Source organism: Tachypleus tridentatus, chromosome 13 (genome assembly GCF_004210375.1).
Source record: "Tachypleus tridentatus isolate NWPU-2018 chromosome 13, ASM421037v1, whole genome shotgun sequence".
Lineage (NCBI taxonomy): Eukaryota > Metazoa > Arthropoda > Merostomata > Xiphosura > Limulidae > Tachypleus > Tachypleus tridentatus.
Window position 1 is genome coordinate 6,313,682 of NC_134837.1, and position 23,110 is coordinate 6,336,791.

General features: G+C 31.1%; 1 protein-coding gene across 1 annotated transcript in view; it reads left to right on the forward strand.

Annotated features, from left to right (window-relative positions):
• Positions 1 to 14,704, forward strand: part of LOC143239825 (protein lin-10-like) — a 40,594-nt gene extending 25,890 nt beyond the window's left edge. The window contains exon 7 of the mRNA XM_076481367.1: positions 11,566 to 14,704. Coding sequence (XP_076337482.1) covers positions 11,566 to 11,637 — 72 coding nt within the window. The 3' untranslated portion in view covers positions 11,638 to 14,704. The remainder of the gene's footprint in view (positions 1 to 11,565) is intronic.
• Positions 14,705 to 23,110: the final 8,406 nt, after the last annotated feature.

A 23,110-nucleotide genomic window follows, 5' to 3' on the forward strand; every position in this document is an offset into this window, starting at 1 on the left:
TCACAGGTTATGGTAAACTTGTTGTATCTTATCTGTTAGTGTTTGTAAGTTAACTTTCTACTTAATGTTTATATTTATCAGTCACAGGTTATGGTAAACTTGTTGTATCTTATCTGTTAGTGTTTGTAAGTTAACTTTCTACTTAATGTTTATATTTATCAGTCACAGGTTATGGTAAACTTGTTGTATCTTATCTGTTAGTGTTTGTAAGTTAACTTTCTACTTAATGTTTATATTTATCAGTCACAGGTTATGGTAAACTTGTTGTATCTTATCTGTTAGTGTTTGTAAGTTAACTTTCTACTTAATGTTTATATTTATCAGTCACAGGTTATGGTAAACTTGTTGTATCTTATCTGTTAGTGTTTGTAAGTTAACTTTCTACTTAATGTTTATATTTATCAGGTTATGGTAAACTTGTTGTATCTTATCTGTTAGTGTTTGTAAGTTAACTTTCTACTTAATGTTTATATTTATCAGTCACAGGTTATGGTAAACTTGTTGTATCTTATCTGTTAGTGTTTGTAAGTTAACTTTCTACTTAATGTTTATATTTATCAGTCACAGGTTATGGTAAACTTGTTGTATCTTATCTGTTAGTGTTTGTAAGTTAACTTTCTACTTAATGTTTATATTTATCAGTCACAGGTTATGGTAAACTTGTTGTATCTTATCTGTTAGTGTTTGTAAGTTAACTTTCTACTTAATGTTTATATTTATCAGTCACAGGTTATGGTAAACTTGTTGTATCTTATCTGTTAGTGTTTGTAAGTTAACTTTCTACTTAATGTTTATATTTATCAGTCACAGGTTATGGTAAACTTGTTGTATCTTATCTGTTAGTGTTTGTAAGTTAACTTTCTACTTAATGTTTATATTTATCAGTCACAGGTTATGGTAAACTTGTTGTATCTTATCTGTTAGTGTTTGTAAGTTAACTTTCTACTTAATGTTTATATTTATCAGTCACAGGTTATGGTAAACTTGTTGTATCTTATCTGTTAGTGTTTGTAAGTTAACTTTCTACTTAATGTTTATATTTATCATCAGGTTATGGTAAACTTGTTAGTGTTTGTAAGTTAACTTTCTACTTAATGTTTATATTTATCAGTCACAGGTTATGGTAAACTTGTTGTATCTTATCTGTTAGTGTTTGTAAGTTAACTTTCTACTTAATGTTTATATTTATCAGTCACAGGTTATGGTAAACTTGTTGTATCTTATCTGTTAGTGTTTGTAAGTTAACTTTCTACTTAATGTTTATATTTATCAGTCACAGGTTATGGTAAACTTGTTGTATCTTATCTGTTAGTGTTTGTAAGTTAACTTTCTACTTAATGTTTATATTTATCAGTCACAGGTTATGGTAAACTTGTTGTATCTTATCTGTTAGTGTTTGTAAGTTAACTTTCTACTTAATGTTTATATTTATCAGTCACAGGTTATGGTAAACTTGTTGTATCTTATCTGTTAGTGTTTGTAAGTTAACTTTCTACTTAATGTTTATATTTATCAGTCACAGGTTATGGTAAACTTGTTGTATCTTATCTGTTAGTGTTTGTAAGTTAACTTTCTACTTAATGTTTATATTTATCAGTCACAGGTTATGGTAAACTTGTTGTATCTTATCTGTTAGTGTTTGTAAGTTAACTTTCTACTTAATGTTTATATTTATCAGTCACAGGTTATGGTAAACTTGTTGTATCTTATCTGTTAGTGTTTGTAAGTTAACTTTCTACTTAATGTTTATATTTATCAGTCACAGGTTATGGTAAACTTGTTGTATCTTATCTGTTAGTGTTTTAAGTTAACTTTCTACTTAATGTTTATATTTATCAGTCACAGGTTATGGTAAACTTGTTGTATCTTATCTGTTAGTTTGTAAGTTAACTTTCTACTTAATGTTTATATTTATCAGTCACAGGTTATGGTAAACTTGTTGTATCTTATCTGTTAGTGTTTGTAAGTTAACTTTCTACTTAATGTTTATATTTATCAGTCACAGGTTATGGTAAACTTGTTGTATCTTATCTGTTAGTGTTTGTAAGTTAACTTTCTACTTAATGTTTATATTTATCAGTCACAGGTTATGGTAAACTTGTTGTATCTTATCTGTTAGTGTTTGTAAGTTAACTTTCTACTTAATGTTTATATTTATCAGTCACAGGTTATGGTAAACTTGTTGTATCTTATCTGTTAGTGTTTGTAAGTTAACTTTCTACTTAATGTTTATATTTATCAGTCACAGGTTATGGTAAACTTGTTGTATCTTATCTGTTAGTGTTTGTAAGTTAACTTTCTACTTAATGTTTATATTTATCAGTCACAGGTTATGGTAAACTTGTTGTATCTTATCTGTTAGTGTTTGTAAGTTAACTTTCTACTTAATGTTTATATTTATCAACAGGTTATGGTAAACTTGTTGTATCTTATCTGTTAGTGTTTGTAAGTTAACTTTCTACTTAATGTTTATATTTATCAGTCACAGGTTATGGTAAACTTGTTGTATCTTATCTGTTAGTGTTTGTAAGTTAACTTTCTACTTAATGTTTATATTTATCAGTCACAGGTTATGGTAAACTTGTTGTATCTTATCTGTTAGTGTTTGTAAGTTAACTTTCTACTTAATGTTTATATTTATCAGTCACAGGTTATGTTATGGTAAACTTGTTGTATCTTATCTGTTAGTGTTTGTAAGTTAACTTTCTACTTAATGTTTATATTTATCAGTCACAGGTTATGGTAAACTTGTTGTATCTTATCTGTTAGTGTTTGTAAGTTAACTTTCTACTTAATGTTTATATTTATCAGTCACAGGTTATGGTAAACTTGTTGTATCTTATCTGTTAGTGTTTGTAAGTTAACTTTCTACTTAATGTTTATATTTATCAGTCACAGGTTATGGTAAACTTGTTGTATCTTATCTGTTAGTGTTTGTAAGTTAACTTTCTACTTAATGTTTATATTTATCAGTCACAGGTTATGGTAAACTTGTTGTATCTTATCTGTTAGTGTTTGTAAGTTAACTTTCTACTTAATGTTTATATTTATCAGTCACAGGTTATGGTAAACTTGTTGTATCTTATCTGTTAGTGTTTGTAAGTTAACTTTCTACTTAATGTTTATATTTATCAGTCACAGGTTATGGTAAACTTGTTGTATCTTATCTGTTAGTGTTTGTAAGTTAACTTTCTACTTAATGTTTATATTTATCAGTCACAGGTTATGGTAAACTTGTATCTTATCTGTTAGTGTTTGTAAGTTAACTTTCTACTTAATGTTTATATTTATCAGTCACAGGTTATGGTAAACTTGTATCTTATCTGTTAGTGTTTGTAAGTTAACTTTCTACTTAATGTTTATATTTATCAGTCACAGGTTATGGTAAACTTGTTGTATCTTATCTGTTAGTGTTTGTAAGTTAACTTTCTACTTAATGTTTATATTTATCAGTCACAGGTTATGGTAAACTTGTATCTTATCTGTTAGTGTTTGTAAGTTAACTTTCTACTTAATGTTTATATTTATCAGTCACAGGTTATGGTAAACTTGTTGTATCTTATCTGTTAGTGTTTGTAAGTTAACTTTCTACTTAATGTTTATATTTATCAGTCACAGGTTATGGTAAACTTATCTGTTAGTGTTTGTAAGTTAACTTTCTACTTTGTATCTTATCTGTTAGTGTTTGTAAGTTAACTTTCTACTTAATGTTTATATTTATCAGTCACAGGTTATGGTAAACTTGTTGTATCTTATCTGTTAGTGTTTGTAAGTTAACTTTCTACTTAATGTTTATATTTATCAGTCACAGGTTATGGTAAACTTGTTGTATCTTATCTGTTAGTGTTTGTAAGTTAACTTTCTACTTAATGTTTATATTTATCAGTCACAGGTTATGGTAAACTTGTTGTATCTTATCTGTTAGTGTTTGTAAGTTAACTTTCTACTTAATGTTTATATTTATCAGTCACAGGTTATGGTAAACTTGTTGTATCTTATCTGTTAGTGTTTGTAAGTTAACTTTCTACTTAATGTTTATATTTATCAGTCACAGGTTATGGTAAACTTGTTGTATCTTATCTGTTAGTGTTTGTAAGTTAACTTTCTACTTAATGTTTATATTTATCAGTCACAGGTTATGGTAAACTTGTTGTATCTTATCTGTTAGTGTTTGTAAGTTAACTTTCTACTTAATGTTTATATTTATCAGTCACAGGTTATGGTAAACTTGTTGTATCTTATCTGTTAGTGTTTGTAAGTTAACTTTCTACTTAATGTTTATATTTATCAGTCACAGGTTATGGTAAACTTGTTGTATCTTATCTGTTAGTGTTTGTAAGTTAACTTTCTACTTAATGTTTATATTTATCAGTCACAGGTTATGGTAAACTTGTTGTATCTTATCTGTTAGTGTTTGTAAGTTAACTTTCTACTTAATGTTTATATTTATCAGTCACAGGTTATGGTAAACTTGTTGTATCTTATCTGTTAGTGTTTGTAAGTTAACTTTCTACTTAATGTTTATATTTATCAGTCACAGGTTATGGTAAACTTGTTGTATCTTATCTGTTAGTGTTTGTAAGTTAACTTTCTACTTAATGTTTATATTTATCAGTCACAGGTTATGGTAAACTTGTTGTATCTTATCTGTTAGTGTTTGTAAGTTAACTTTCTACTTAATGTTTATATTTATCAGTCACAGGTTATGGTAAACTTGTTGTATCTTATCTGTTAGTGTTTGTAAGTTAACTTTCTACTTAATGTTTATATTTATCAGTCACAGGTTATGGTAAACTTGTTGTATCTTATCTGTTAGTGTTTGTAAGTTAACTTTCTACTTAATGTTTATATTTATCAGTCACAGGTTATGGTAAACTTGTTGTATCTTATCTGTTAGTGTTTGTAAGTTAAGTTACTTTCTACTTAATGTTTATATTTATCAGTCACAGGTTATGGTAAACTTGTTGTATCTTATCTGTTAGTGTTTGTAAGTTAACTTTCTACTTAATGTTTATATTTATCAGTCACAGGTTATGGTAAACTTGTTGTATCTTATCTGTTAGTGTTTGTAAGTTAACTTTCTACTTAATGTTTATATTTATCAGTCACAGGTTATGGTAAACTTGTTGTATCTTATCTGTTAGTGTATTTGTAAGTTAACTTTCTACTTAATGTTTATATTTATCAGTCACAGGTTATGGTAAACTTGTTGTATCTTATCTGTTAGTGTTTGTAAGTTAACTTTCTACTTAATGTTTATATTTATCAGTCACAGGTTATGGTAAACTTGTTGTATCTTATCTGTTAGTGTTTGTAAGTTAACTTTCTACTTAATGTTTATATTTATCAGTCACAGGTTATGGTAAACTTGTTGTATCTTATCTGTTAGTGTTTGTAAGTTAACTTTCTACTTAATGTTTATATTTATCAGTCACAGGTTATGGTAAACTTGTTGTATCTTATCTGTTAGTGTTTGTAAGTTAACTTTCTACTTAATGTTTATATTTATCAGTCACAGGTTATGGTAAACTTGTTGTATCTTATCTGTTAGTGTTTGTAAGTTAACTTTCTACTTAATGTTTATATTTATCAGTCACAGGTTATGGTAAACTTGTTGTATCTTATCTGTTAGTGTTTGTAAGTTAACTTTCTACTTAATGTTTATATTTATCAGTCACAGGTTATGGTAAACTTGTTCTTATGTTAGTGTTTGTAAGTTAACTTTCTACTTAAGTGTTTGTACAGTTAACTGTTCTACTTAATGTTGTAATAACTTTTACTTAATGTTTATATTTATCAGCAGGTTATGGTAAACTTGTTGTATCTTATCTGTTAGTGTTTGTAAGTTAACTTTCTACTTAATGTTTATATTTATCAGTCACAGGTTATGGTAAACTTGTTGTATCTTATCTGTTAGTGTTTGTAAGTTAACTTTCTACTTAATGTTTATATTTATCAGTCACAGGTTATGGTAAACTTGTTGTATCTTATCTGTTAGTGTTTGTAAGTTAACTTTCTACTTAATGTTTATATTTATCAGTCACAGGTTATGGTAAACTTGTTGTATCTTATCTGTTAGTGTTTGTAAGTTAACTTTCTACTTAATGTTTATATTTATCAGTCACAGGTTATGGTAAACTTGTTGTATCTTATCTGTTAGTGTTTGTAAGTTAACTTTCTACTTAATGTTTATATTTATCAGTCACAGGTTATGGTAAACTTGTTGTATCTTATCTGTTAGTGTTTGTAAGTTAACTTTCTACTTAATGTTTATATTTATCAGTCACAGGTTATGGTAAACTTGTTGTATCTTATCTGTTAGTGTTTGTAAGTTAACTTTCTACTTAATGTTTATATTTATCAGTCACAGGTTATGGTAAACTTGTTGTATCTTATCTGTTAGTGTTTGTAAGTTAACTTTCTACTTAATGTTTATATTTATCAGTCACAGGTTATGGTAAACTTGTTGTATCTTATCTGTTAGTGTTTGTAAGTTAACTTTCTACTTAATGTTTATATTTATCAGTCACAGGTTATGGTAAACTTGTTGTATCTTATCTGTTAGTGTTTGTAAGTTATCTTTCTACTTAATGTTTATATTTATCAGTCACAGGTTATGGTAAACTTGTTGTTAGTGTTTGTAAGTTAACTTTCTACTTAATGTTTATATTTATCAGTCACAGGTTATGGTAAACTTGTTGTATCTTATCTGTTAGTGTTTGTAAGTTAACTTTCTACTTAATGTTTATATTTATCAGTCACAGGTTATGGTAAACTTGTTGTATCTTATCTGTTAGTGTTTGTAAGTTAACTTTCTACTTAATGTTTATATTTATCAGTCACAGGTTATGGTAAACTTGTTGTATCTTATCTGTTAGTGTTTGTAAGTTAACTTTCTACTTAATGTTTATATTTATATCAGGTTATGGTAAACTTGTTGTATCTTATCTGTTAGTGTTTGTAAGTTAACTTTCTACTTAATGTTTATATTTATCAGTCACAGGTTATGGTAAACTTGTTGTATCTTATCTGTTAGTGTTTGTAAGTTAACTTTCTACTTAATGTTTATATTTATCAGTCACAGGTTATGGTAAACTTGTTGTATCTTATCTGTTAGTGTTTGTAAGTTAACTTTCTACTTAATGTTTATATTTATCAGTCACAGGTTATGGTAAACTTGTTGTATCTTATCTGTTAGTGTTTGTAAGTTAACTTTCTACTTAATGTTTATATTTATCAGTCACAGGTTATGGTAAACTTGTTGTATCTTATCTGTTAGTGTTTGTAAGTTAACTTTCTACTTAATGTTTATATTTATCAGTCACAGGTTATGGTAAACTTGTTGTATCTTATCTGTTAGTGTTTGTAAGTTAACTTTCTACTTAATGTTTATATTTATCAGTCACAGGTTATGGTAAACTTGTTGTATCTTATCTGTTAGTGTTTGTAAGTTAACTTTCTACTTAATGTTTATATTTATCAGTCACAGGTTATGGTAAACTTGTTGTATCTTATCTGTTAGTGTTTGTAAGTTAACTTTCTACTTAATGTTTATATTTATCAGTCACAGGTTATGGTAAACTTGTTGTATCTTATCTGTTAGTGTTTGTAAGTTAACTTTCTACTTAATGTTTATATTTATCAGTCACAGGTTATGGTAAACTTGTTGTATCTTATCTGTTAGTGTTTGTAAGTTAACTTTCTACTTAATGTTTATATTTATCAGTCACAGGTTATGGTAAACTTGTTGTATCTTATCTGTTAGTGTTTGTAAGTTAACTTTCTACTTAATGTTTATATTTATCAGTCACAGGTTATGGTAAACTTGTTGTATCTTATCTGTTAGTGTTTGTAAGTTAACTTTCTACTTAATGTTTATATTTATCAGTCACAGGTTATGGTAAACTTGTTGTATCTTATCTGTTAGTGTTTGTAAGTTAACTTTCTACTTAATGTTTATATTTATCAGTCACAGGTTATGGTAAACTTGTTGTATCTTATCTGTTAGTGTTTGTAAGTTAACTTTCTACTTAATGTTTATATTTATCAGTCACAGGTTATGGTAAACTTGTTGTATCTTATCTGTTAGTGTTTGTAAGTTAACTTTCTACTTAATGTTTATATTTATCAGTCAGGTTATGGTAAACAGGTTATGGTAAACTTGTATCTTATCTGTTAGTGTTTGTAAGTTAACTTTCTACTTAATGTTTATATTTATCAGTCACAGGTTATGGTAAACTTGTTGTATCTTATCTGTTAGTGTTTGTAAGTTAACTTTCTACTTAATGTTTATATTTATCAGTCACAGGTTATGGTAAATTTGTATCTTATCTGTTAGTGTTTGTAAGTTAACTTTCTACTTAATGTTTATATTTATCAGTCACAGGTTATGGTAAACTTGTTGTATCTTATCTGTTAGTGTTTGTAAGTTAACTTTCTACTTAATGTTTATATTTATCAGTCACAGGTTATGGTAAACTTGTTGTATCTTATCTGTTAGTGTTTGTAAGTTAACTTTCTACTTAATGTTTATATTTATCAGTCACAGGTTATGGTAAACTTGTTGTATCTTATCTGTTAGTGTTTGTAAGTTAACTTTCTACTTAATGTTTATATTTATCAGTCACAGGTTATGGTAAACTTGTTGTATCTTATCTGTTAGTGTTTGTAAGTTAACTTTCTACTTAATGTTTATATTTATCAGTCACAGGTTATGGTAAACTTGTTGTATCTTATCTGTTAGTGTTTGTAAGTTAACTTTCTACTTAATGTTTATATTTATCAGTCACAGGTTATGGTAAACTTGTTGTATCTTATCTGTTAGTGTTTGTAAGTTAACTTTCTACTTAATGTTTATATTTATCAGTCACAGGTTATGGTAAACTTGTTGTATCTTATCTGTTAGTGTTTGTAAGTTAACTTTCTACTTAATGTTTATATTTATCAGTCACAGGTTATGGTAAACTTGTTGTATCTTATCTGTTAGTGTTTGTAAGTTAACTTTCTACTTAATGTTTATATTTATCAGTCACAGGTTATGGTAAACTTGTTGTATCTTATCTGTTAGTGTTTGTAAGTTAACTTTCTACTTAATGTTTATATTTATCAGTCACAGGTTATGGTAAACTTGTTGTATCTTATCTGTTAGTGTTTGTAAGTTAACTTTCTACTTAATGTTTATATTTATCAGGTTATGGTCTTGTTGTATCTTAGTTAGTTTTGTAAGTTAAACTTGTTTATATTTTATCACAGGTTATGGTAAAGTTGTTTGTAAGTTAACTTAACTTTCTACTTAATGTTTATATTTATCAGTCACAGGTTATGGTAAACTTGTTGTATCTTATCTGTTAGTGTTTGTAAGTTAACTTTCTACTTAATGTTTATATTTATCAGTCACAGGTTATGGTAAACTTGTTGTATCTTATCTGTTAGTGTTTGTAAGTTAACTTTCTACTTAATGTTTATATTTATCAGTCACAGGTTATGGTAAACTTGTTGTATCTTATCTGTTAGATTTTGTAAGTTAACTTTCTACTTAATGTTTATATTTATCAGTCACAGGTTATGGTAAACTTGTATCTTATCTGTTAGTGTTTGTAAGTTAACTTTCTACTTAATGTTTATATTTATCAGTCACAGGTTATGGTAAACTTGTTGTATCTTATCTGTTAGTGTTTGTAAGTTAACTTTCTACTTAATGTTTATATTTATCAGTCACAGGTTATGGTAAACTTGTTGTATCTTATCTGTTAGTGTTTGTAATTTAACTTTCTACTTAATGTTTATATTTATCAGTCACAGGTTATGGTAAACTTGTTGTATCTTATCTGTTAGATTTTGTAAGTTAACTTTCTACTTAATGTTTATATTTATCAGTCACAGGTTATGGTAAACTTGTATCTTATCTCTTAGATTTTGTAAGTTATCTTTCTACTTAATGTTTATATTTATCAGTCACAGGTTATGGTAAACTTGTTGTATCTTATCTGTTAGATTTTGTAAGTTATCTTTCTACTTAATGTTTATATTTATCAGTCACAGGTTATGGTAAACTTGTTGTATCTTATCTGTTTGTTTTTGTAAGTTAACTTTCTACTTAATGTTTATATTTATCAGTCACAGGTTATGGTAAACTTGTTGTATCTTATCTGTTTGGTTTTGTAAGTTAACTTTCTACTTAATGTTTATATTTATCAGTCACAGGTTATGGTAAACTTGTTGTATTTTATCTGTTAGTGTTTGTAAGTTAACTTTCTATTTAATGCTTATATTTATCAGTCACAGGTTATTGTAAACTTGTTGCAGTGTGTTTTTAACTTTTGTACATGCTGTTTGTTCAGAATGTGTAATAAGAGTACAGAGATATTGATGACTTTGAATAGCTAGTCCTCACTGTGTACATGAATCACAGCTGTGTGTATATGTGAATATTTGTAGAGAAAAACCTTCACCTTTCTTTTATTAAGGTAAAATTAAAAATCTAAGATATTGGAAGTCTGTATGTTGAATATAGTGCTGTTTTATATTTTTTCTTCTTAGAGTTACTATTTTATTGACAAGTTTTGACAGGTGGGTTCTAAGTAGGTTACTAATGACAATGGTGCAGTACAATAGTTTTGACAGGTGGGTTCTAAGTGGGTTACTAATGACAATGGTGCAGTACATTAGTTTTGACAGGTGGGTTCTAAGTAGGTTACTAATGACAATGATGCACTACAATAGTTTTGACAGGTGGGTTCTAAGTGGGTTACTAATGACAATGGTGCAGTACATTAGTTTTGACAGGTGGGTTCTAAGTAGGTTACTAATGACAATGGTGCACTACATTAGTTTTGACAGGTGGGTTCTAAGTGGGTTACTAATGACAATGATGCAGTACATTAGTTTTGACAGGTGGGTTCTAAGTAGGTTACTAATGACAATGGTGCACTACATTAGTTTTGACAGGTGGGTTCTAAGTGGGTTACTAATGACAATGATGCAGTACATTAGTTTTGACAGGTGGATTACTAATGACAAGGATGCAGTACATTAGTTTTGACAGGTGGATTACTAATGACAAGGATGCAGTACATTAGTTTTGACAGGTGGATTACTAATGACAATGGTGCAGTACATTAGTTTTGACAGGTGGATTACTAATGACAATGGTGCACTGCATTAGTTTTGACAGGCTGGTTCTAAGTGGATTACTAATGACAATGGTGCACTACATTAGTTTTGACAGGTGGTTCTAAGTGGATTACTAATGACAATGGTGCACTACATTAGTTTTGACAGGTGGATTACTAATGACAACAGTGCAGTACATTAGTTTTGACAGGTGGGTTCTAAGTGGCTTACTAATGACAATGATGCACTACATTAGTTTTGACAGGTGGATTACTAATGACAATTGTGCAGTACGTTAGTTTTGACAGGTGGGTTCTAAGTGGATTACTAATGACAGTTGTGCAGTATATTAGTTTTGACAGGTGGGTTACTAATGACAGTGGTGCAGTACATTAGTTTGGGATATTTTGTGAATTATGAATTTTTAATTCATGTTAATGATTTTCATTACAGATCCTGATGAAGACGATGCCAACTTCAATGTTCAGACTTCTAACAGGTCAAGAAACTCCAGTTTATATTTAAAGATAGTTTTTATGCAACTGATAGAGTTGTTCCCAAAACTTATCAGATAAAGCCCATGAAATGGGAACAAAAATGGGTGAGAAACTTTCATTAAAACTGGTGGTTCAAAGACTTGGAGAACAGTGTTTAGTGTTAGTGCACTGAGTAGAAGGGAAAGAAATGTATGAATATATATTTACACACACATGACAATGTGACCTTCTATAAAGAGTTTATCAGTAAGTATGTGGTAAGTGGATGGTAACTGTGTAACACACCATATTCACACTTTAAGACACATTCAAAATTTGACTTGTGTATATTACATAATAGCTTATTCCTTTCTGAACTGTCTTCACCTAGGGTTCTCTGGAGAAACACATTTAAGGGGCTTTCAAATCAAAACCATTATTTAATCTTCTGTGAGTTGATTTCTGTTTACTTAACTTTTTGGACTTGTGTGTTACTATGGCAACACATGTGAAACCGTGATAGTTTACTGCTCATGATGTACAAGCTCTAATAGAAAAAAGTTATAATAATTTAAAGCTATGTGATGTAATTTGTAAGTTTCATGATACTGTCAGTCAGTACAATGGTGTTGCTCCATTGTTTTCTGTGGATATGTTTTTTAACATGAGGAGGAAAGGAAATTGAACACAATTTTGGTTTTGTTTACTTGAAGGTTCTTTGACAGTATGTCATTTTTAAACCTCATTTTTTTGATAATTTGAAATAAATGTAAGCTATTTTGATAGTATATAAAACAAACATCATGGTTAGCACCAGCAAAATAGTTGTGTAAGGTTTTCACTGAATAAACTTTGTTTCAGGTTTATATATGTTACAATAATGATCGTAGTTAAGATATTTATTATTAGAATTATTACCCACACTACATTGTAGAAATTCTACTCTGTAACTATGTGCTTCAAATGTCAAGTCAAAATTGTGTTGATGTATGTAATTTCAGCTTACATACACACGTAACTTTATTACACTTATGGTCATTTCTGGAGTGTCTGACAAAAATAGACAAATATACATTGTTTACGTTTTGAATGTTATATGAAATTTGTGTGTTTCAGTTAAGCCTAGGCTCTAATTTCATATTGGTGATCTGGCCCAAACCATATGGATGGATATCTTGTTGGGATAATGTATTTACACCCACCTACAACTTTACATATTCTCTAGACTGATAACTAATGCATTTATCATAAAACTAAAGAAGTAGTATTATTCAGTAGTTTTAATAAAAATTTAACAGAAGTTTTTCACTTTTTCTGAATTTTCAATAAAATTGTATTTCAAATATATTTAATTTTTGTAGTAAATATCAAGCTTTTTCAGATTACATGATATCCTTTATCATGCAGATTACATGGTATCCTTGCCAATCAATGTTTTATATTTGTAAAACTAATTTATCCTGTATATTATTCTGTTTGTGTCTACCTGTAATTCTACCAATTTAACATTACTTAGAATACAGTACACACAGCTAACTTATTTTGTTGTCAATATAATAATTATTGATGCTCCAGATAAAGTCATGTATCACTCCACAAAGTTCTCTTGGGTCCAAGTACTAGTCCAGATTGATGCACTAATTACTCTATTCAAATCATGTGACCTAGCATGCATCTTTGAAAGTAACATTGTCAGTTTTGGTGGAATACAGAATGTATTTGGAGACTATATAAAGTTAAATGGTAACAAAATCTAAATTTCATATATTTTATTATATATGATAATGAAACTTCAGTAGTTATGCTGTTTTCAGTGTTTAGTTGAAACATGGGCAGTAAATAAAATTGCTTTAATTTGCTTCATGTTTGTTACAAAAAAATAACCATGAGTTGCTAAACTAAAAGGGAATTTGAAATTAAGAATATCTTAATCCTGAAAAGCTTGGACAATGGAAGTGTGTTAAAAATAAATTTGTATATTTGGTAAAAGATAATAAGATGGCTCTGTTATTATTTCTAATGGAGTCAATAGCAATTAGTTGTGAGAGCATTTTACATTTTCTTACAAAAGACTTCATATTGTATGTAAGTTGAAGTAGAAAGCATATCAGAGGTTAATGACCATTCAAAAACTTTAATTTTTCTTTTTAAACCAAAGCTTTCTGTAATAAAATTCAAGTAATTAATAATTAAATAACCATTGGCTAGTGAGCTGAAATTTCTCTGTTGATATAACTGTCTTTAGCATGAATTAAAATTTAGTTATTTTATTACTGGTAATATAAAAACTTCTTCCATTAACTTTTTGATTAATGAACAATAATTAATGTTAATGGCTTTAACCTTTACTCAGGCCTTAAAGCAACGATAAATATTAGTCATTTTGAAGAAAGGTTTGAGTAGTCATTGTGCCATATTAGTTAGTTAGGCAGGTGTTTTAAGATTTTGGTAACTAGAACTAGTTGCTTTACATTAAGTTAGTACATTCTAATATTGCAGTGTGTGCCACTTAACTATGAAGTTATATTATAAAGTATCTGTGTCATAATATAGTTCTTAAACTGTATTTTCATGATAAATTGAGGTGTTGGTATAGCTTTTCAGGGACAGTCCTATAACCCCCTCATTTTGAAGATATTAACTCAACATAATATGAAGAATGATGTTTTCTTTCTCTCATCACATTGGTAAGAATATAGAGATTTACACTTGACAATAGTGTGCTTTGTGTGTATTGCAACGAATATCCACACCATTCTAACAAGCTTTCATATATCATTATAATGTCACGGTTCTCTGACGTAAGGCTCTTGTATTTGATTTTAAGTCAATACTGGACTGGTGATTATTCAACTTGTATTCGTAATGATTAACGATACAATAAAGTTTCTTGCATTTACTTTATGATAGGTGTTTATTGTTTGTAGGTTAAACATTTATTTATTTTTTGTTTGAGTGTGTACAAAAAATTAGTAAGTAATATATTGTCTGTGAAACCTTACTATAATTACATTGTATTATGTCTTGTAATATTATTGCTTACATCACTATGATTTTATCAGAGTTGTGTATTGAGTTGATAATTAAAGCCACTCAGTATGTATGTTTGACTCACATCAGTTGTATTTAGTAATTTTCCAAATGTTGCACCTAAATCAAAACTTTGCTATATTGTTACTGGTAGTTGGTGATGGGTTATTATAAGGACACAACTGCTGCTACTAAATATTCGAACGGATCTCTTTATTGTCTGAGGGCTGTCGTAAACAATTTTACTATAACAAAGCTAGTTCAAGTTTAGTTATAGATAAAGGAACATTTGTAGAATTCTGAGTAGAATGAACGTCAGTTAATAGGTCACTAAAACCAAGAGACTTGAAATAAAAAGAATAAAATTTTGTCACTAGTTTGAAAAATATTAAAATTTGATATAAAATCAAATGAAAAAGATGAAACTAAATTTTAATGGAAATTAACATATTAAATAACTAATAAAATAACAGTATTTATATTGATTAATGTGAGAACTTTACTGATTAAAGTTTAAAGATAACTGAAATACAATTAAATTTATTGTAACACTTTATTTTCGAAGTTGCCAAGTAATGGAAGAGTTGGTGAGACGTAAATGCCTGTAAACAAGTACACACAGTTTTTATATTACCTATTAGGTGACAGTAAGTGTGAAGTTTCCAGAAAGTGGGTTCCTCTTCATCAGATGAGGAACACCAGGTGGCCCTGTAGAAACACACTGTGAAGTTTCTAAAAAGTACGTTTCTTCTCATCAGATGAGGAACACCAGGTGGACCAATAGAAACACACTGTGAAGTTTCTAAAAAGTACGTTTCTTCTCATCAGATGAGGAACACCAGGTGGACCAATAGAAACACACTGTGAAGTTTCTAAAGCGAGGGTTCCTCTTCATCAGATGAGGAATACTTGGTGGCTCAATAGAAACACACTGTGAAGTTTCTAAAGCGTGGGTTCCTCTTCATCAGATGAGGAATACTTGGTGGCTCAATAGAAACACACTGTGAAGTTTCTAAAGCGTGGGTTTCTCTTCATCAGATGAGGAATACATGGTGGCTCAATAGAAACATTGTGTGAAGTTTCTAAAACGTGGGTTCCTCTTCATCAGATGAGGAATACTTGGTGGCCCAATAGAAACATTGTGTGAAGTTTCTAAAACGTGGGTTCCTCTTCATCAGATGAGGAATACATGGTGGCCCAATAGAAACATTGTGTGAAGTTTCTAAAACGTGGGTTTCTCTTCATCAGATGAGGAATACTTGGTGGCCCAATAGAAACATTGTGTGAAGTTTCTAAAATGTGGGTTCCTCTTCATCAGATGAGGAATACATGGTGGCCCAATAGAAACATTGTGTGAAGTTTCTAAAATGTGGGTTCCTCTTCATCAGATGAGGAATACATGGTGGCCCAATAGAAACATTGTGTGAAGTTTCTAAAACGTGGGTTCCTCTTCATCAGATGAGAAATACATGGTGGCCCAATAGAAACCTAGTGTGAAGTTTCTAAAACGAGGGTACCTCTTTATCAGATGAGAAATACTTGGTGGCCCAATAGAAACATTGTGTGAAGTTTCTAAAACGTGGGTTCCTCTTCATCAGATGAGGAATACATGGTGGCCCAATAGAAACCTAGTGTGAAGTTTCTAAAACGTGGGTTCCTCTTCATCAGATGAGGAATACATGGTGGCCCAATAGAAACATAGTGTGAAGTTTCTAAAACGAGGGTTCCTCTTCATCAGATGAGGAATACATGGTGGCCCAATAGAAACCTAGTGTGAAGTTTCTAAAACGAGGGTTCCTCTTCATCAGATGAGAAATACTTGGTGGCCCAATAGAAACATTGTGTGAAGTTTCTAAAACGTGGGTTCCTCTTCATCAGATGAGGAATACATGGTGGCCCAATAGAAACCTAGTGTGAAGTTTCTAAAACGAGGGTTCCTCTTCATCAGATGAGGAATACATGGTGGCCCAATAGAAACATAGTGTGAAGTTTCTAAAACGTGGGTTCCTCTTCATCAGATGAGGAATACTTGGTGGCCCAATAGAAACCTAGTGTGAAGTTTCTAAAACGTGGGTTCCTCTTCATCAGATCAGAAATACTTGATAGCCCAGTAGAAACCTTGTAAAAATTGCTTGCATATAAGCATTTTAATTATTTTGTGCTTTACCAAAGTGTTGCTATAAATCAAGCACAGTGAATTAAATAGGTTGCATATCAGCCACTAAACAGCACGAAGATTCCCCAATTAACGAATTACAGTGTATCTGTAATATTACGTATTAGATAGTAATAAAAATACACTGTGTATACAATATTAACTAATATGGCGGTACAATTACAATGTGTATATTATGGTTGGTATTCAGGGATCGAAATTTTCTGTTTAAAGCTGGACATGTCCGTTAAAAAATCAAGTTTGGCATTCTGACTGTTGGTCATATTCCTAACATATCGGACACAAATACATCGTCCCCTCAAAAATAAGCGAGGCAAAAGCTGTATATGCACAGCCCAAATATTTTGTTTAAAAGTATATTCTATAATGAGTGGAAAATAACTTGTAAAATTTAAGATTTAATTCAAGACAAAAAAAAAGCAAATTTTAAAAAACGGTCGTGAACGCTCACAAAATGCGCGTTTTAGGTCGCATTATCCGTGCCGTCCTGCATAGTCACGTGACTACCAAACATTCACGACGATCTGACCATGGCGTTTGATAGTAAAAAAAAACGGGAAAGTCTCACGATCTATTTCAGTTTGGCTTCACGAGTAAGACTAATGAATCAGAAGACAATACTATGGAACGAACCCCAAGTGAAAAAAACCCAAGCCCATGTGTCAAAGCAAAAACTGTTGCAGCTAATACTGGCGCTAAGCCTACTTGTCGTTTCCAGGATGAATGGAATAGAGGCCGACCATGGCTGGAGTATAATAACGCTACTGGACTGATGTTTTGCTCAGTTTGTCAGGAATATGACCAAAGTAGCAGAATGCAGAAGAACACCTTCATAACAGGACCTTCTAACCTGAGAACAAGTGCTGTTAAGGAGCATGAAAACAGTCTAATTTGTCAAGCTAAAACAGCAAAAGAAATACCTGATTTAACTCCCATGATGAAAGAATTGAGCAAACTTAACCAGACTGAGAAAGATTTGAATGCCAAACCATTCAGCGATTTTCAAGAGCTTCTGTTGCTGCAGGAGCACAACTTTGGTATGAACTTAACAGAACATTATGCCAATGACAAACAAGCAGTTATCTTTACGAAATATATTGCAGAAACAATTAGAATTAATGTCAGATCTCATCTGCACACCTCATTATTCTTTGGCATTATGACTGACGGCTCAACAGACACTGCCAACATTGAGCAGGAGATAGTCTATGCAAGATACTTGGACAGTGACTGTTACCAAGTAACCCACTTACTACAGGTACTTAGTTCAGGTAAAGGTTTCTTAATTACCTGGGATGAGAATTTTATGGATTTATCCTGAATTCCGAATTAAGAAAAATTAAAATGGACAATATTTCATGTACATTGTGTTTTAATTCAGGTTTACATAGTCATTCCATTATTAATATGCACCAGTGAAATCTCAAGCATTTTTCAATTGATTTAAACCAAGAAGAACCATGTATTTACCACTGACAGAATTGGAGCTTAACCTTGCACAACTAGAGTAATAGATAATGGAGCAATTGATTGTGTTAGTCACAGATTGGAACTTGCAATTAAGAAGACCATCAAGGACATCCCTTACCTTCATGGTATCCAAACCTTTTTTGAAAACCTATGGAAGTTTTATGACAATTCGCCACAGAACTGGGCTGACCTCAAAGAAGCTGGTAAAGCCAACAAAAGGAACAGGAACCCGGTGGGTGGCCTACAAAGAGCGTGCTCTGGAGTCAGTTTTTCATAACTGACCAGCTTTAGTGGAGCATTTGTATCAAGTAAAGCTGCATGACAAAGGGGAACGTGGACAGAAAGCTGCAGGATGATACAGTACTTTGACAAGCCTTAAATTCATCCTGTACATGGACATACCCTTGGCAGTTCTGCCTGTTTTCACATTTCTTAGTCTCAAAATGCAAGACAATTCTGCTACTGTGAACACTGTTTCTGACAAACTTGCTGTTTGCAAAGAGAAGCTAGGCAATCTGAATCATGTTGAGATCCCAGAAAATTGTTAGAGCTCACAACATGTGAACAAACTGGCAAGTGGTTACTTAGAGGAAAGGTGATTGTTATTAGTGGTCAGACAAGGACCAGAGGCTCAAAAAGTGCCACAAAAGAGGCAGTTGCTGAATCCATGGTTGAAGAAACTGCTATCTTCATAGGTAAAATTGTCACATATCAAATTCTTCAAATCTCTCATTCAGATAAGGATTTTATTGGTGTCTTTCAAATTTTTGAACCAAGCAACTAGCCTAAAAGCAAGGAAGCATTGTCATCTTATGGCCATAATGAACTCCAGACACTATTGGACCACTCTGGTGCTCTGCTAGAAGCTAAGGGTTTCAACATTGCAGCTGATATTTGCCAAGCTGACTTACATGAGACACTGCTCAAAGTCACAAGACTTGCCAAATCAGATGAGTCCCTGGCTAGTAGTGCAAGTGGATTGTGGGCCAACATGTTAAGTCAAATTACTGTTGAGGATGGTAAACCTTTCCCTGGATCAACAGTGTTGGCCTTGATATGCCTCATGCAGGTGATTTCCATGTCATCTGCTGAACCAGAACGTAGATTTTCCCAGATGGCAGTTATTAAGGATGACTGGCGGTCCAAACTAATAAATGATTCTCTTAATGACTTGATGACAATAAAATTAGCTAAAAGTAAGACCTGTGATCTTGCAAGCACAGAATTACTGTGCAAGTCTGTAGAGTCCTGGTGGAAGGAAAGTAAAAAAAATCAATTTGTGAGTCCACATGGAATTCACACATGTAGAGACAATAGAGATACTGAGTCTACATCAGCTGATGTATTGGTGTTGGATGACTAAATCTACCAGCTTGATTGATGTGTCATTTTTAATGGATACAAGGCTTATTGCCACTTGCGTTGAAATAATGTTTTAGGCCATAAATAAAATAATTTTGTTTTATATAATAATTGTCTCTACTTGATTTCTTGTTTTCAGTAATGTCTGGTGACAATTTTGAGGTGTCCTGCTAAAATTTCAAATGTCCGGCAAGTTTCACTGTCCAGCAGGACATGTGTCCTGCTGAAAATTTAGAATATTTCTACCCCTGGTATTAGATCTGTAACTTGGTTTTACAATATTGTCTGATACGTTGCACTAACAATTACACTATTATGTAATAAATTATATTATGACGACATTCTTCTCTGTTATTTACTTATGTTAAAAATTCTTTATTGTTAATTACTTTGAATGTAAAATGTAGACCCCTTTTACTCAAAGGTAATAATTTTTATACATGCATCTGTAGGCGCAATACAAACTTACCAATTGTTATTATTTTCTTGGGAGGCTCCAGTCTAGATGGTAAACATTTTCTGACAACACTGGTGGTTATTGCTGTTTCTCAGTTATTTCTGATTTATAATGCAGACATGTTAAAGTACAAGAAAGTTTAAATAAAACCATGTTTAATAACGTATAAAAATAAACCTTTAATAATACTATTAATAATTTTTAATAAAACATGAACTTTAGTTGTTTTTTTATTTATATTTTAAATTTTCGTCAGTTTTTCTTCCTCTGTGTTATTGTTTTGATGAAGAGCTGCACAGTGAGCTGTGTACACTGTATCGAACCCTTAATGTAGAACTATTGATGAAAAATGTCTGTTAATGGAACTGAGAAGGTTAAATGTACTTTAACGATAAAAAGAAGTTATCAGAGGTGTATTTCTTTACTGTGAATGCATTTGAAAATCCTTGCGAGAAATCTACGAAAAAGTCAAATATTCAAAATAAATGAAAGAATTTTGGAGTTTTAAAAAAAATAAAGTGTGTTTTGTTGTTTAAAAAAACAAAAAAAAACATAATTCAGTCATTATAGTTGGCCCAGCATGGCCTAGCGCGTAAGGCGTGCGATTCGTAATCCGAGGGTCGCGGGTTCGCGCCCCCGTCGCGCTAAACATGCTCGCCCTCCCAACCGTGGGGGTGTATAATTTGACGGTCAATCCCACTATTCGTTGGTAAAAGAGTAGCCCAAGAGTTGGCGGTGGGTGGTGATGACTAGTTGCCTTCCCTCTAGTCTTACACTGCTAAATTAGGAACGGCTAGCACAGATAGCCCTCGAATAGCTTTGTGCGAAATCCAGAAAACAAAAAAAACCAACTAAGTCTGTAGTTTTCTACAGATTAGAAACTCAAATTACTAATATTAACAAACTAGGATAAAAATAAGAATCTCATATCTTTTTATTTTTCCAGAGATATGGCTTATGCACTGAATCAAACTCATTGGCCCCGTTCGTCTCTTTCTATACTGGGATATAGTCCTTATATATACTCACTTCAATATATGGCATTTGAATAACCAGTCAACAGCTTAGAATGTCCCCCTTTTAATATTTGAAAAGGCCAGGACGTTCTTTCAATCCAAGATTTCAACGAGTTAAGTGTTGTTGTGGTGTTTTCAGTCTACTCAAGTTTTATATATTTTTTGAAATTTAATTACATCTTTGTTAATAAGTTGTAGTGGACTTCCATTGTATCAGTGTAGGTATTCATGATTTTTTGGTTATTTGACTGTATATGTATTAGGTTGTCCAGAAATAAATGTCAGAATTCTCTCAGTGACATTTAGAAGATGAATATTGAGTAACTTTTCGTTGGTTGGTTGGTTTAATTCAACGTTTGTCACTCACATGGTGTCTTAAGTTTTGCAACCCCAAGAGAGCATGAACAAGAAGGACTTTCGTCTGATTTTCCTCTACGACTTCAAACTTGGACGAAAAACTACCGAAACTACACGGAACATTAACCAGGCATTCGGCCATGGATCTGTTACTGAACGTACAGGTTTTGCTATGTAGATGTAAGTCTTAAAGACCACGAAGGTTGTGGAAGGAAGCCATCCTTAGATGAAACCACATTAAGGGAAGCAGTTGAGACAGACCCTTACACAACAGTACGTGAGCTTTCAGAAAAGCTAGGCACAAGCAAATCGAGCATTGCAAACCACCTGAGTGCGATTGGAAAGACGAGAAAGTTGGATAAGTGGGTTCCGTATGAGCTGACTGAAGATCAATAAAATCGGCATTATGAGACCTGTCAAGGATGACGCTCCAAAAAATTGAACGAATTGGGAATTGAGGTTTTTATTCGTCCACCTTATTCCCCAGACATTGCCTCTACAGATTTTCATTTTTTCAACTCTTTGATTACTTTTTGAACAATAAACGCTTTCAAAACCAGGCAGCTGCAGAAGAAGCTTTCAGGGAGTTCATTAACCATAGAAACTCTGATTTCTACAACAGGGGCATAATCAGTATCGTTACTCGTTGGTAAAAGTGTGTTGAAGCAAATGGTGCTTACTCTGATTAAAGCATGTTTTACAACACTGGTTTATACTTTTACAAACTTCGCAGTTCAAAACGGCATTTATTTCTGGACAACCTAATGAAACCTAATTATTTCTTTCTTTATTTTTTTGGTATCTTCAACGTGCCAAATTTTAAAAAAGGCTTAGCAATCTATATCCAGCAACAACCGAGTACAGAGGATGTAGTGAGAAGAGATAACTGTATTTTTATTATTCTATGTTTTAAGAAAAATAAGTTTAATAATTTATTTCTAAATAGTAATAATCTATATACATATGTATAATAATTGAAATGTGGCTGAACATTACAAAGTCCAATAAAACACAGCCAAGACAGGAAAGATTGAAGGTTGATTTTACATAACTGGATACGTGACATAAGTGCACGTGCACCGCGTCAGCACAAGCTATATAATGTTAGACAAGCAATACTGGAAGGCCAATATAATCGAAATAAATATAAAGCGTTATGAAACTTACGCAATTTAAACTAAACATTTGTATTTTAGTGTTATAATATGTAGTCATTCTAGCATGAAAAAAGCATAATTTTTATTTATTTCTTTATTTTTTTATGATGGTTACGAGGTTGGTCAAGTGATAGACTCCACATAGAGTATAGAAAATGATATGTAAATATGAGGTCTTACTGAAAAAAATCTGTTACTGTATTTAGAAGGTTTTAGAGATTATGTAAGTAATATTTGAAATTCTTGGACGAAGAATAGTTTTAAATAATAACATGAAATCACTTTGCACTTAGACTAATAACGAAACAAATTATTTTCACAAACCAATCTGTAAAAGTAGATTCATTACTATTCCTATTTGTTTGAAATATCTTCACACTCTACACTATCCCAACGTTCTCAAGTAAGTTTGAAGATCTAGTGAAAAGAATTGATTGTAAAAGAACACAGTGACAGCGATATGTGATTACAAGGAGCAATTTCTGTAAATTATGTAC